The 15,169-nt window shown below is 40.8% G+C and overlaps 1 protein-coding gene across 1 annotated transcript in view; it reads left to right on the forward strand.

Moving 5' to 3' along the window:
* Positions 1-15,169, forward strand: part of LOC126162192 (uncharacterized) — a 112,292-nt gene that overhangs the window by 55,682 nt on the left and 41,441 nt on the right. The window contains exon 5 of the mRNA XM_049918520.1: positions 10,183-10,321. Within this exon, the coding sequence (XP_049774477.1) occupies positions 10,183-10,321 (139 nt within the window). The remainder of the gene's footprint in view (positions 1-10,182; positions 10,322-15,169) is intronic.

Raw genomic sequence — 15,169 nt, forward strand, 5'->3', positions numbered from 1 at the left:
GCCTCGACTGACATCTCTGCCCAAACTCTTTGTCTTTAAATATGTCTGCTTGTGTCTGTATATGTGTGGATGGATATGTGTGTGTGTGCGAGTGTATACCCGTCCTTTTTTCCCCCTAAGGTAAGTCTTTCCGCTCCCGGGACTGGAATGACTCCTTACCCTCTCCCTTAAAACCCACATCCTTTAGTCTTTCCCTCTCCTTCCCTCTTTCCTGATGAGGCAACAGTTTGTTGCGAAAGCTTGATTTTTGTGTGTATGTTTGTGTTTGTTTGTGTGTCTATCGACCTGCCAGCACTTTTGTTTGGTAAGTCTCATCATCTTACCTTTTTAAATATATTTTTCCCACGTGGAATGGAGGGAAACATTCCACATCGCAAAAATGTATCTAAAAACAAAGATGCTGTAACTTACCAAACGAAAGCGTTGGTATGTTGATGGGAGACAATAAAAAAAAACACACACACACACACACACACAAATTTCAAGCTTTCGCAACCCACGGTTGCTTCATCAGGAAAGAGGGAAGGAGAGGAGAGGGAAAGACGAAAGGATGTGGGTTTTAAGGGAGAGGGTAAGGAGTCATTCCAGTCCCAGGAGCAGAAAGACTTACCTTAGGGGGTAAAAAGGACAGGTATACACTCGTGCGCGCACACACACACACACACACACACACACACACACACACACACATATACAGACACAGGCAGACATATGTAAATGCAAAGAGGTTGGGCACAGATGACAGTCGAGGCGGATGTACAGGGGCAAAGATGATGTTGAATGACAGGTGAGGTACGAGGGGCGGCAAATTGAAATTAGCGGAGGTTGAGGCCTGGTGGGTATCGGGAGGAGAGAATATATTGAAGGGCAAGTTCCCATCTCCGGAGTTCTGATAGCTTGGTGTCAGTGGGAAGTTTCCAGATAACCCGGATGGTGTAACACTGCACCAAGAAGTTCTGGCCGTGCACTAAGGCATGTTTAGCCACAGGGTGATCCTCATTACCAACAAACACTGTCTGCGTGTGTCCGTTCATGCGAATGGACAGTTTGTTGCTGGTCATTCCCACATAGAACGCTTCACAGTGTAGGCAGGTCAGTTGGTAAATCACGTGGGTGCTTTCACATGTGGCTCTGCCTTTGATCGTGTACAACTTCCGGGTTACAGGACTGGCATAGGTGGTGGGTGGAGGGTGCATGGGACAGGTCTTACACCGGGGGGGGGGGGGGGGGGGGGGGGGGAGTGGTTACAAGGGTAGTGGTTTGGGGATTTCATAGGGATGAACCAAGAGGTTACGAAGGTTAGGTGGACGGCGGAAAGAAACTCTTGGTGGAGTGGGGCGGATATCATGAAGGATGGATCTCATTTCAGGGCAGGATTTGAGGAAGTCGTATCCCTGCTGGAGAGCCAAATTCAGTGTCTGATCCAGTCCTGGAAAGTATCCTGTCACAAGTGGGGCACTTTTGGGTTTCTTCTGTGGGAGGTTCTGGGTTTGAGGGGATGAGGAAGTGGCTCTAGCTATTAGCTTCTGTACCAGGTTGGGAGGGCAGTTGCGGGATGCGAAAACTGTTTCCAGGTTATTGGTGTAATGGTTCAGGGATTCAGGACTGGAGCAGATTTATTTGCCACGAAAACCTAAGCTGTAGGGAAGCGAACGTTAGATATGGAATGGGTGGCAGCTGTCAAAATGGAGGTACTGTTGTTTGTTGGTGGGTTTGATGTGGACAGATGTGTGAAGCTGGCCACTGGACAGATGGAGGTCAACGTCAAGGAAAGTTGCATGGGACTTGGAGTAGGATCAGGTGAATCTGATGGAACCAACGGAGTTGAGGTTGGAGAGGAAATTCTGGAGTTGTTCTTCACTGTGAGTCCAGATCATTAAGATGTCATCAATAAATCTGTACCAAACTTTGGGTTGGCGGGCTTGGGTAACCAAGGAGGCTTCCTCTAAGCAACCCATAAATAGGTTGGCATACGAGGGGCCATCCTGGTACCCATGGCTGTTCCCTTCAATTGTTGGTATGTCTGGCCTTCAAAAGTGAAGAAGTTGTGGGTTAGGATGAAGCTGGCTAGGGTAATACGGAAAAAGGTTTTAGTAGGGTAGCAGGTGATCGGCGTGAAAGAGAGTGCTCCATCGCAGGGAGGCTCTGGACGTGCGGGATATTTGTGTATAAGGAAGTGGCATCAATGGTTGCAAGGATGGTTTCTGGGAGTAACAGATTGGGTAAGGATTTCAGGCATTCGAGAAAGTGGTTGGTGTCTTTGATGAAGGAAGGTAGACTGCATGTAATGGGTTGAAGGTGTCGATCTACGAAAGTGTTTCTTTCCGCCGTCCACCTAACCTTCGTAACCTGTTGGTTCATCCCTATGAAATCCCCAAAGCATCTTCCCTACCCTCTGGCTACTACCCTTGTAACTGCCCCCAGTGTAAGACCTGTCCCTTGCACCCTCCCAGCACCACCTACTCCAGTCCTGTAACCCGGAAGTTGTACACGATCAAAGGCAGAGCCACATTTGAAAGCACCCACGTGATTTACCAACTGACATGCCTACACTGTGAAGCGTTCTATGTGGGAGTGACTAGCAACAAACTGTCCATTCGCATGAACGGACACACGCAGACATGTTTGTTGGTAATGAGGATCACCCTGTGGCTTAACATGCCTTGGTGCACGGCTAGAACATCTTGGTGCAGTGTTACACCATCAGGGTTATCTGGATACTTCCCACTGACACCAACCTATCAGAACTCCGGAGATGGGAACTTGCCCTTCAATATATTCTCTCCTCCCGTTACCCACCAGGCCTCAACCTCCGCTAATTTCAATTTGCCGCCCCTCGTACCTCACCTGTCATTCAACAACATCTTTGCCCCTGTACATCCGCCTCGACTGTCATCTGTGCCCAACCTCTTTGCATTTACATATGTCTGCCTGTGTGTGTATATGTGTGAATGGATACATGTGTGTGTGCGTGAGTTTATATCTGTCCTTTTTTCCCCCGAAGGTAAGTCTTTCCACTCTCGGGATTGGAATGACTCCTTACCCTCAGCCTTAAAACCCGCATCCTTTCGTCTTTCCCTCTCCTCTCCTTCCCTCTTTCCTGATGAAGCAACCTTGGGTTGTGAAAGCTTGACATTTGTCTGAGTGTTTGTTTGTTTTTTATTGTCTCCTATCAACATACCAACACTTTCGTTTGGTAAGTTACTGCATCTTTGTTTTTAGATATATTTTTCCCACGTGGAATGTTTCCCTCTATTATATTCATATCATTAATTTGAACCCAACAATTACGTTTGTTATTGTCACTGTTTCATTTCAAAATCTTTTCTGTCATCTTACTTCCTCTTTTTGTTTGTACAAGTAGTTTCACTTTGTATTCACCTTCCCTTTTTACTGTAATCTACCATACAATTTTATCCTGCCTATATATACTTAATAATATGTAACTTACTTCCAAACCATAACAAAAACAGTGGGAAGTATCCAGATAACACGGACGCTGTAACCTTGTGCCAAGTTGTGCTGGCAGTGCACCAAGGCATGTTTAGCCACAGGGTGATCCTCATTACCAACAAGCACTGTCTGCCTGTGTCCGTTCGTGTTTGTTGCTGGTCATTCACACATAGAACGCTTCACAGTGTAGGCATATCAGTTGGTAAATCATGTGGGTGCTTTCACACGTGGCTCTGCCTTTGACCCTGTACAACATTCAGGTTACAGGACTGGAGTAGGTGGTGGTGGGAGGGTGCATGGGACAGGTCTTACACTGGGGACGATTACAGGGGTTAGGAGCCAGAGGGTAGGGCCGGTGGTTTGGGGATTTCATTGGGATGAACCAACAGGTTACGAAGGGTAGGTGGACGGCGGAAAGAAACTCTTTCGTAGATCAACACCTTCAACTCATTACATGCAGTGTACCTTCTCTCATCAAAGACACCAACCACTTTCTCGAATGCCTGGAATCCTTACCCAATCTCTTACCCCCGGAAACCTTCCTTGTAGCCATTGATGCCACTTCCTTATACATAAATATCCCGCATTCCAGGGCCTCACTGCGATGGAGCACTTCCTTTCACGCAGATCACCTGCTACCATACCTAAAACCTCTCTCCTTATCACCCTAGCCAGCTTCATCCTGACTCACAACTTCTTCACTTTTGAAGGCCAGATATACCAACAATTAAAGGGAACAGCCATGGGTACCAGGATGACCCCCTTGTATGCCTCTTTCCTGATGAAGCAACCTTGGGTTGCGAAAGCTTGACATTTGTCTGAGTCTTATGGGTCGCTTAGAGGAAGCCTTCTTGGTTACCCAGGCCTGCCAACCCAAAGTTTGGTGCAGATTTATTGATGACATCTTCATGATCTGGACTCACAGTGAAGAACAACTCCAGAATTTCCTCTCCAACCTCAACTCCTTTGGTTCCATCAGATTCACCTGGTCCTACTCCAAATCCCATGCCACTTTCCTTGACATTGACCTCCATCTGTCCAATGGCCAGCTTCACACTTCTGTCCACATCAAACCCACCAACAAGCAACAGTACCTCCATTTTGACAGCTGCCAACCATTCCATATCTAACGTTCGCTTCCCTACAGTTTAGGTTTTCGTGGCAAATGAATCTGCTCCAGTCCTGAATCCCTGAACCATTACACCAATAACCTGAAAACAGCTTTCGCATCCCGCAACTGCCCTCCCAACCTGGTACAGATGCAAGTAGCTAGAGCCACTTCCTCATCCCCTCAAACCCAGCACCTCCCACAGAAGAACCCCAAAAGTGCCCCACTTGTGACAGGATACTTTCCGGGACTGGATCAGACTCTGAATGTGACTCTCTAGCAGGAATACGACTTCCTCAAATCCAGCCATGAAATTAGATCCATCCTTCATGAAATCCTCCCCACTCCACCAAGAGTTTCTTTCCGTCGTCCACCTAACCTTCGTAACCTCTTGGTTGATCCCTATGAAATCCCCAAAGCACCTTCCCTACCCTCTGGCTCCTACCCTTGTAACTGCCCCCGGTGTAAGATCTGTCCCCTGCACCCTCCCACCACCACCTACTCCAGTCCTGTAACCCGGAAGGTGTACACGATCAAAGGCAGAGCCACGTGTGAAAGCACCCACGTGATTTACCAACTGACCTGCCTACACTGTGAAGCGTTCTATGTGGGAATGACCAGCAACAAACTGTCCATTCGCATGAACGGACACACGCAGACAGTGTTTGTTGGTAATGAGGATCACCCTGTGGCTAAACATGCCTTGGTGCACGGCCAGCACATCTTGGCACAGTGTTACACCGTCCGGGTTATCTGGATACTTCCCACTGACAACAACCTATCAGAACTCCGGAGATGGGAACTTGCCCTTCAATATATTCTCTCCTCCCGTTACCCACCAGGCCTCAACCTCCACTAATTTCAAGTTGCCGCCCCTCGTACCTCACCTGTCATTCAAATACATCTTTGCCCCTGTACATCCGCCTCGACTGTCATCTGTGCCCAACCTCTTTGCATTTACATATGTCTGCCTGTGTCTGTATATGTGCGGATGGATATGTGTGTGTATGTGTGTGTGTGTGCGCGAGTGTATACCTGTCCTTTTTTCCCCCTAAGGTAAGTCTTTCCACTCCCGGGATTGGAATGACTCCTAATCCTCTTCCTTAAAACCCACATCCTCTCGTCTTTCCCTCTCCTTCCCTCTTTCCTGATGAAGCAACTTTGGGATGCGAAGCGAAAGCTTGAAGTGTGTGTGTGTGTGTGTGTGTGTGTGTGTGTGTGTGTGTGTGTGTGTGTGTTTGTTTGTTTTTTATTGTCTCTTATCAACATACCAACGCTTTCGTTTGGTAAGTTACAGCGTCTTTGTTTTTATATATATAATCTGCATGAGCAGCAATCTGCAACTGTTTGCTGATGACTCAGTAGTGTATGAGAAAGTATCATCGAGTGACAGATACAGGATAACTAAGACAAAATTTTTATTTATTGTGATGCATGACAGCTTGCTTTAAATGTGTAAAAAATGTTAATGCAGATAATTAGGAAGAAAATCACGTAATGTTCAAATAAAATATCTGTGGCGTGATGCTTGACACAGTCATATCAATAAATATCTAGAGATAATGTTGCAAAGAGATATAAAATGGAACAAGTCCATAAAGACACTAATAGGGAAGGCAAGTGATTTGCAGCAGTTTTGCTTGCTTTATTTATTCATTTGTTGTCCTCAGTGTGGACGTACTGGCTGAAAAAATAGAGGATGGACATGCAGTACTGTCTACTGTAAAAGATATAGCCGACAGATGCACAATTGTGTTTCACAGTCCTTTACTTTAACTTTTCACAAACCCCCAATAATACACAGTTATATATGGTCAGTGCATTATTGTTTAACTTTCGATAAACCTCATTAATAGGTTGCAGGCAACATTCACATCCTGCTTCAATAGTTTCCTGTTGGACATCTATGAGCAGTAAAAACCTAATGAAGTTCACAGTTCTTGAAGAATAGAAAGTTATGTATGGAGCAGACACTGTCATTGTTGTAACACACGGCCTATTGGTGTAACACTTGTTTCACTACTACACTGATGCATTGTTGTCGCTCTAACCAACACAGGTTCCTTGTCTGAATCTCGGCCGGGGAATGACTGTTTCATAAGCAAAAATCGGACCCCTATATGTCCTCACAACAATAGGTACTGAAACTACACATTGTTAAAAGTTAACTACAGGAATTGCAATTAAAACTTAACTCATTCGATTAACATGTTTTCAAATAGAGCCAAATAGATACTTTAAGGTTACTAGTATTTCGTCTTCCAAACGTTCATAATTAGTACAGAATTTATATTTGTTTATATATCAACAATACAATTTGTTATGAAAAAATTACTTACTTCACCCTATGATGAAAGATACTAATTAGGAATAGTCAAAATAAATTAGAAAATTAATTACATACATAAAACTAAGCATGAAATTAGATCTGGTGTTATATTCTTTAAAGCTGTGGGCTAACCTTTCTCTTTTATGGAAATGCAGATAATATTAACTTATGTTAATGGTAAATAGTTAAAAGTAACAAAACGAATTTAAGGAGGCAGATGTGGCAAAACAAGAGGGGAATTAAAATTTTCCCAGCTTGCTTCGTCACAGATTGACTTTGGTTTAGTGAGAGAGTTTTAGAAAAGTGTAGCTTACCTACAAGGAAGACTGCATATAAAATACTTGTGCAACCCATTCTTGAGTACAGCTTAAGTGTTTGGGATTCCCACCACACTAGATTGAAGGAAGACATCAAAGCAATCTAGAGCCATGCTGCTAGATTTGGTATCAGTGGGTTTGATCAATGCTGTTACAGAGATGCTTTGTGAACTTAGATGGGAATCCCTGGAGGGAAGATGGCATTCTTTTCACAGAACACTGTTCAGATATTTATACTATTAAGATAATTTAGACAACAGGCATTTTGCGGGTAACCGCAGAATAATTCTATTGACGGAGATCCATGGGCACAGGAAGAGAGAAATTAGGGTGCCAATGGAGGCACATAGACAGCCATTTTTCCCTCACTCCATTTGTAAGTGAAACAGGAAAGGAAATGAATAGTAGTTGTACATGGTACCCTCTGCCAAACACCACATGGCGTTTTGCAGAGTATGTTTGTAGATATAAATGTAGATGTATGAAATCAGCATTCTATCTTGCTCTATGCATCTTGGAAAAAATTCAGTGAAATTAAATTCTTTTCAGTGTATGCTTTCTGTTTAATATATGGCATACTGAAGAAGGGGGTTGTGAAAGTAACAGCTCAAATGTTCTCCCTTTTATGACTAAATTTTTGTTCTTCATTATCAGCCCAGAAGCAAATTGCATTATTTCTGAAATTTTCCTTGGTTTTGGTTTTTTCTAGATTTCTCATCTTCTGCTATTCCTGGAGTACGCTTCAGACTTTTTGATAAATTTACCCAGCAGATAAACAAAATCAGAACATTTATGATTTCTTTGTCCATCAGATGATGGAAACCCTGCAATAACTTGTTGACAAGAGATGTATGAGAAATATGTATTGGCCTACCACCTCTGATGAAAGTGAACCACAATGCCTAGACCCATGTTTAATGTGACTCTTTTCTTCAATAATATCTATCTCTTCTTGCTTCTCATAATTATCATAGTTTTATTAGTAGATGAATTGCAACTATTTGCCAAGTAGAGAAGTAATAGTGCTGTCCATATTACTTCCATCAGTTACTTTGAGCACATCAAGAATCTCAAACCTTTCGTTTCTGAACTCTGCCAACCATTAGTCCTTCAGACAGACTGTTATGCATATCTATCGATTAGCCTGAGACGATCTAATAATCTTTGTTGTCTAAGTTCTGTACAAATGATTCCTTCCATTATTGGTGATTCAAACTAAATTTTACAGGACAGTTATCTTATGGTGATTTTATTGTTCTCCTCTCATGACCTATTCTGCTCTTCTATGCTTATGGACAACACTAATGGAAACTGGGTGGTAATCTTCGGCTAGGTGATCCTTTTCTTCTCTGAACCTGTTGAGCAGTCCTCAAAGAGGAAATCCCAAATATGAGAGAGTACCCACGATACAAGTGACATTCCTTGTGTAGAATATTAGTTTGAACATGTATTATAAAGTGATGTTATTGTGGTCCTCAGTCCAGAAATTTTTTAGATGTATCCCTCCACACTAGTCTAGTGTGTGCAAGTCTCTTCACCTCTGCATAATTACTGCAGCTTACACCCACTTGAACCTGGTCACTACAGTCAAGCCTTGGTCTTCCTCAAGAAGACTAAACCCCTCTCCCATTCTATCCATTACCAAATTAACTAATCTTTGATGCATGTGCCCCATTAACCAGTCCCTTCTTTTAGTCAATTGACACCCATAAATTTGTTTTCTCATTTCAATTCAGTACCTCTTCATTAGTTATCCAGTCTACCCATCTAATTGGTAGCACCACATTCTGTTTTCTGCTTCACTGAACTCTTTATCATCCACATTTCATTTCCATAAAAGGCTATACCCTATATAAATACTTGCAGGAAAAACTTTCTAACACTTAAATTTATATCCAGTGTTAACAAATTTCTCGTTTTCAGAAACCCTTTTCTTGCTGTCTGCATTTTATGCCCTCTTTACTTCAACCATTGCCAGTTATTTTTCTGTCCAAACAAAAAAACATATCTACAATTTTTAGTTTCTAATTTCCTGTCTTATTCTCTCAGCATCACATAATTTAATTTGATTACTCTCCATTAGTCCTGTTTTACTTTTATGTTTGTCTTATAACTTCATTTCAAGGCACTATCCATTCCATTCAGCTGATCTTCCAAGATCATTTCAGTTCCTGACATAATTACAATGTTATTGGCAAACTTCAATTTTTTTTATTTCTTCTCCCTGGATTTTAATTCCCTTTCCAAATTTCTCGTTGGTTTCCTGTCCTGCTTGATTAATGTACAGATTGAATAAAATGGGGATAGGTTCACTCCAGTCTGCACTACTGCCCCTCTTTCATGTCTTGCTACTCATATAACAATAATCTGCTTCTTATGTAAGTTGCAGCTAGCAACCCCCTTTATGTTATCCGTGATAATTTCTAAGTACCAAAGAGTGTATTCAATTCAATATTGTCCAAAACTTTCTTTTGAATTTGCAAAAAATATAAATGTGGGTTTTACTTTTCTTCACTCTTTATCTCCTAAGGTAAGTCATAAGGTCAGTATTGGTTTTCCTGTTTCTAGATTTATGTGGAACCCAAAATGATCTTTTCCCAGGTCCACTTCTACCTGTTTAATGTGTAGATGAGATTCTTCATGTGTTAATGTTTCTAGACAAATATGTTGGAAGAAGATATAAATATGGGCTCTTCAACTTCCATTATAATGCACATTATGCTGACCAAGAGATTGTATTCACCTCTTAATTTGACTCATACATATTGAGAAGAAACAAATTAAAATTTACCATTACTCCAGTGACTGTTGTAGCTATTTCATAAGATAAACCTTCTGTTAAAGCTTGTACTTTCCAGCTTTTGAGTAAGTTATGCAGTAATTTTCTAGTGTTGTTTCTGTATCTAGAGAGGGAATAGTTGTTATTAGTCCGGCAGATAGTTACTTATGTGGACTATGAATTTTTGCCTTTACAGGAAAGTTGTGTGGAAGCATATATTAAATGTTTATCCAGAAGGAATGTCTGGGAAGGAGAGAATGGACTATATGAAGAAGAAGTCCTATGAATACCAGTCATTGCGTGATTGTTGGAAAAACATGGTGCAGAATGGACAGGTATAATTTATTACTACTACATGCATATGACAGTATAATTTTATTTATTAGTAATATTTGTATTTTCTGACATCCTCCACTGCTTATTATGGGTATGGACTATCTTACAATACTTACCTGACACGTCTAATTTTTACATACTTAGTAATCATAAAATCAATTATGACATTCAAAGAAGATAGGAATAGGTTAGATGTGTAATGACTGTACATAGAAAAAGTGAGGGGGGGAGGGCAACTGGATTTTACTTGAGCAAAAGAACAAGCTGGGTTTCAAGAGAGGAGAAGGAGTAGCAATTAGTGTTAAAGGAAAATGCCAGTACTGCCACCCTTTTGATGACGAAATTTTCCTACAGTGCTGATAAACTTCAACAGTGAATGGAAGGACAAAATACAGCAAGTTTCAAATAAATTATAAGACTGCGATAATCAATAGTCAAAATTTTAGAAAGAAAATTGTGTAGTTAATGGCAAATTCATAGAACAATTTGCCTTTTTTTAATGTAGGGCAGTTGGAAACAATCAGTAGACTGACAATAAAATAAATAAAATTAGTAAAAATGACATGGAACGGTAAACAAAATAGAGATTTTTTTTAACTAAACTTCTGCTGTATCTGCAACAAAAAGTTTATTTTGCTCTGTAGATGCTGACAGTTAAGAGATTGTTATTGGCTGCACCATGCCATGCTCACTTGACTGCCTCCAAACTACTATGGTAACACACTGTCACCATTTTTACTATTCTGCACACAAGGGGAGTGAATGGATGAATCTTAAAACTTCAATTGACTTAATGTAAAGAAAATGAAATGGATGTAAGTGGGACATTGAGCTCAGCCAGTGGTTGGCAGATGTACCAGAGAAGTTCTTAGTTGGATTGCAAGAGGTAATAAAAGGCCAAGATGATGTGCACTTTTGGAAGGGAGTAGATTACATTAACATGAATACATCTAACTGAAACTGTAAGAATAGAAAATGTGGAGGGAGTCATTATCCAGCAGTTGGTTGTAAAATATATGTAATCAGCTATGTGACATCAACTGATGGGAAAATTCCTTCATTAGTAATGGGGACAGCCAATTTTCTTTTAGTTTGAAGCAGTATATATAATTTCATAGTCTGTGAAATGGGGCCATTTGGACCTGCTGAAGAGACTGATGACCTCTGTATCAGATTAGATTAGAAGAGTCAGTGTCTTGATCACACACCTCTTTCTTTCTTTTTTCTTTCTTTCTTTATTTAGTGTATAGTACTACACATAAAGTACAGTCAAAAATATGTAGAAGATACATAGACACACAAATACAGGTAATACATTAAAAACTGGTGTTATATTCTAATGTCCAGTCAGTTTATCTTGTCAAGGCATGATATTGTGGCCATGAAAGTGATTTGTATCACACAGGTAAGCTCTCAGTGTATACTCCTCAACAATGTGCCAGATGGCCTGCTTCAGTGCTCCAGTCTCAGCTTGGGATGAGCTGCTTTACCCCATTTGCGCAGGTTGTACGCACACACTCCACTTCCTATTTGAATGCGATTTATGTTCTTCCAGTGATACTGTGGAAGTTCAAAGCCCTTGGAGAGAGCCCGTGAGAGATCACACTTCAAATGGAGCATTTGTAGTCCAGATTTCATGCCATTTGCTGTCAACATTGAAGTTGCTATTAGCAAGCTGCTGAGAGTCACTCTCAGAGGTGGATTTCTGGAAGTTGGTTTGTTCTCAACCTAGGAATATTTTCAGGGTTGGGAAGTTGAAGATTATTCATTATTTTAGAATATTCTTTCAGCAGGGTTCATGCCTTCTTAACAAGGAGGAACTATGTGGCTGAGTGTTGGAAGCTAGCATAAGGGAATAGTTATTAAACAAATGGAAATTATTCTCATGGCTTTACTGAGCTGAGTGTCAATCTTATTTATGTGAGGACTCTTCAACAAGCACAATATTCAGCTGCAGAAAACACTAAACTGACCGCCAAAGTTTAAAGTGTATCTGCTGTTGCTTCCCAGCTAGTACAGCAGAGTTTTTCGATAAGGCTGTTTCGTGTGCTTAATTTCCAAGAAGTTTTACTAGATACTTCCTGAAAGGCAGCATCTTGTCAGCAGTCATTCCAAGATAATTTGAGTGACTCTGGTAGGGAAGCACTGTGTCATTTATATTGACCACCAGTTTATACCATGCTACTTCATTGTTTAAGTAGAAACTGATGGTTTCAGTTTTAGAGAGATGGGGTATGAGTCTCCACATTGTGAAATACAGGGTTATTACAAATGATTGAAGCGATTTCACAGCTCTAAAATAACTTTATTATTTGAGATATTTTCACACTGCTTTGCACACACATACAAAAACTCAAAGTTTTTTTAGGCATTCACAAATGTTCGATACGTGCCCCTTTAGTGATTCGGCAGACATCAAGCCGATAATCAAGTTCCTCCCACACTCGGCGCTCACTGCAGGCCGACCCGTTGATTTCCCCTTACAGAGGCATCCAGAAGCTTTAAACTGCGCATACCATCGCCGAATGGAGTTAGCAGTTGGTGGATCTTTGTTGAACTTCGTCCTGAAGTGTCGTTGGACTGTTATGACTGACTGATGTGAGTGCATTTCAAGCACGACATACGCTTTCTTGGCTCCTGTCACCATTTTGTCTCACTGCGCTCTCGAGCGCTCTGGCGACAGAAACCTGAAGTGCGGCTTCAGCCGAACAAAACTTTATGAGTTTTTCTACATATCTGTAGTGTGTCGTGACCATATGTCAATGAATGGAGCTACAGTGAATTTATGAAATCGCTTCAATCATTTGTAATAGCCCTGTATTTACATATTTTGTTGAGATTGTAATTTAGAGTGCTTTCATCATTCTTTGTGTTGAACCACGAGTCCTAGATCGTCACCATATCCAAACTTCTTTGTGCTGGTTTCAGATATGTCAGAAATATAAAGGTTGAAAAGAATAGAGGGATAATACCGACCCTCCAGGTAGTCCATTATTTTCCTTCTTTGCTTATGAGATTACCCTGCACTATTCATAAGTGCCAGTCTGATGAGAGCATTTTATTGATTAGTCTCTATATGGTTTGGCAGGGGATGACTGTGATCAGCTTATATAAGAGCCCTTCTTTCCACACTGTATTGTTAGCAGCAGTCAAGTCTATGAAGACTTCTGTTGTTTCTGAAATCCAGCTTTTATATGTGTAGTTAGGCTTAGAATTTGGTCTGTGCCGTTTCTGTTTGGGATGAAACCTGCTTGTTTCCCAGGATTCTTGTGGTTACTCTGTTTAATGGAGGTCTGTCCACAAGTTTGTCGCAACAACTAAAAAGTGCTATTGGATGATAGAGTAGAAATTTATCTGAGGGATTTTTTGGTTTCAGTGTAGCAATAGTTTTAGTAATTTGAGTGCATCCCATCAAAACCATATTACTTGTCTATCTTTACATCCTGAAAAGATGTTTGTAGTTTCTTCAGTGTGAAGTCCCGAGGGAATTGTGTACCGGCAGATGTTATTTGTCAAATGCTATGAATTTCCTTTTTTATTTTTCTTGTATGTTTTTTGTCTCATGGAGCTTTCAAGAGTGAAACAATTCTGTTTGCTATTTGGTCTGATGTCACTGAGTAATCTGCATGAATTGTTGGGCTACTTCCACCGAACTTCTTCACCATTCTCCAGGACTGTCAACTTGGTTTCTTAAAATCCAACTCAGTTTTTGTTTTGATCCCTTTCTCTCTTCTTGATTCATTCAGTTTTTGCGTCAGTTCATGAGCTAGACCAGGATCTTGCCATCCACGGTATATGACTCATAAAGTTCTGCGAATTCATAACTCCGCCCAGATATATGTTCGTTATGGTAGCCAGTTGGTATAAATTTCTTTGCAGACAAGATTACAGCACCAACAAATCATTCATAATTTTCAGATGAAGCTGGTATCCAGCTGATAGCTTTATCAAGTCCTTTGGAGAATGTTTGCCAGTTTGCTCATTTGAAATTTTATTTTTATTTAGAAACAGATCAAATAACCAAAATCTTAAACTTCACTTCATAAACGACTGGTTGGTGTTGGCTGTTTGGAAAGTCATATAGAACTATTCTGCACATATTTAGAGGCTGGTTTTGAGAATTTTGTGATAAGAAGTAAAGACCTGGGTTGTAATCTCTGCTCCATGCAGCAGACCTGAATGTGCCCTTATCTTTTGCATAAAAAAATGAGGCTTAAACTGTTTTCTTCAGCCAATTCTGCAAGTACAATAACATTCTGATCATGGGTGGTAGCTTTTCACATTGCACGATACCTGTTAAAATTGTCTGTACAAGTGGCAGGGTGAGGGGAGTGTGGTGGTAGATATTCAGGTGGCCACTGAACTTTGAGTGGTTTATATGTATGCTTCTTTATTAAAACTGATAAGTTTCTAGCTTTGCAGCCATCATCAAATATCACAAATACAGCAGTGACTTGTAAGCACATCATCAGTACAGTCATGTACTGGCTACATACCTTTGTATTGGTGCAGTAATTGCTAGATTTGATGATGGCTGCAAAACCAAAACCAGTATCAGTTTAATAAAGAAGCATGTGACCAAGATGTAGACTTTTATGATCTAATGTTATAGTGTGTAGTGTTCTGTGAGAAAAAACTATATACCATAGCTAATCTCATTTCAGTAAGTTGTCCTAGTATGGTTGCATGGTATTTTTAACTAGCTAAGATATCATCAGCAAATACATGTTTTTTTGTGTGTTCCAGTTTAATGCCTGCTTGAGATCTATTACTGCATTTTAGGTGTGAGAACTACAATTATAACACATTATTAAGGAAACTGTAGGTTGTAGAACTGTGTGTGTCTT

The sequence above is a fragment of the Schistocerca cancellata genome, chromosome 2 (assembly GCF_023864275.1).
Source record: "Schistocerca cancellata isolate TAMUIC-IGC-003103 chromosome 2, iqSchCanc2.1, whole genome shotgun sequence".
Taxonomy (NCBI): Eukaryota; Metazoa; Arthropoda; class Insecta; order Orthoptera; family Acrididae; genus Schistocerca; species Schistocerca cancellata.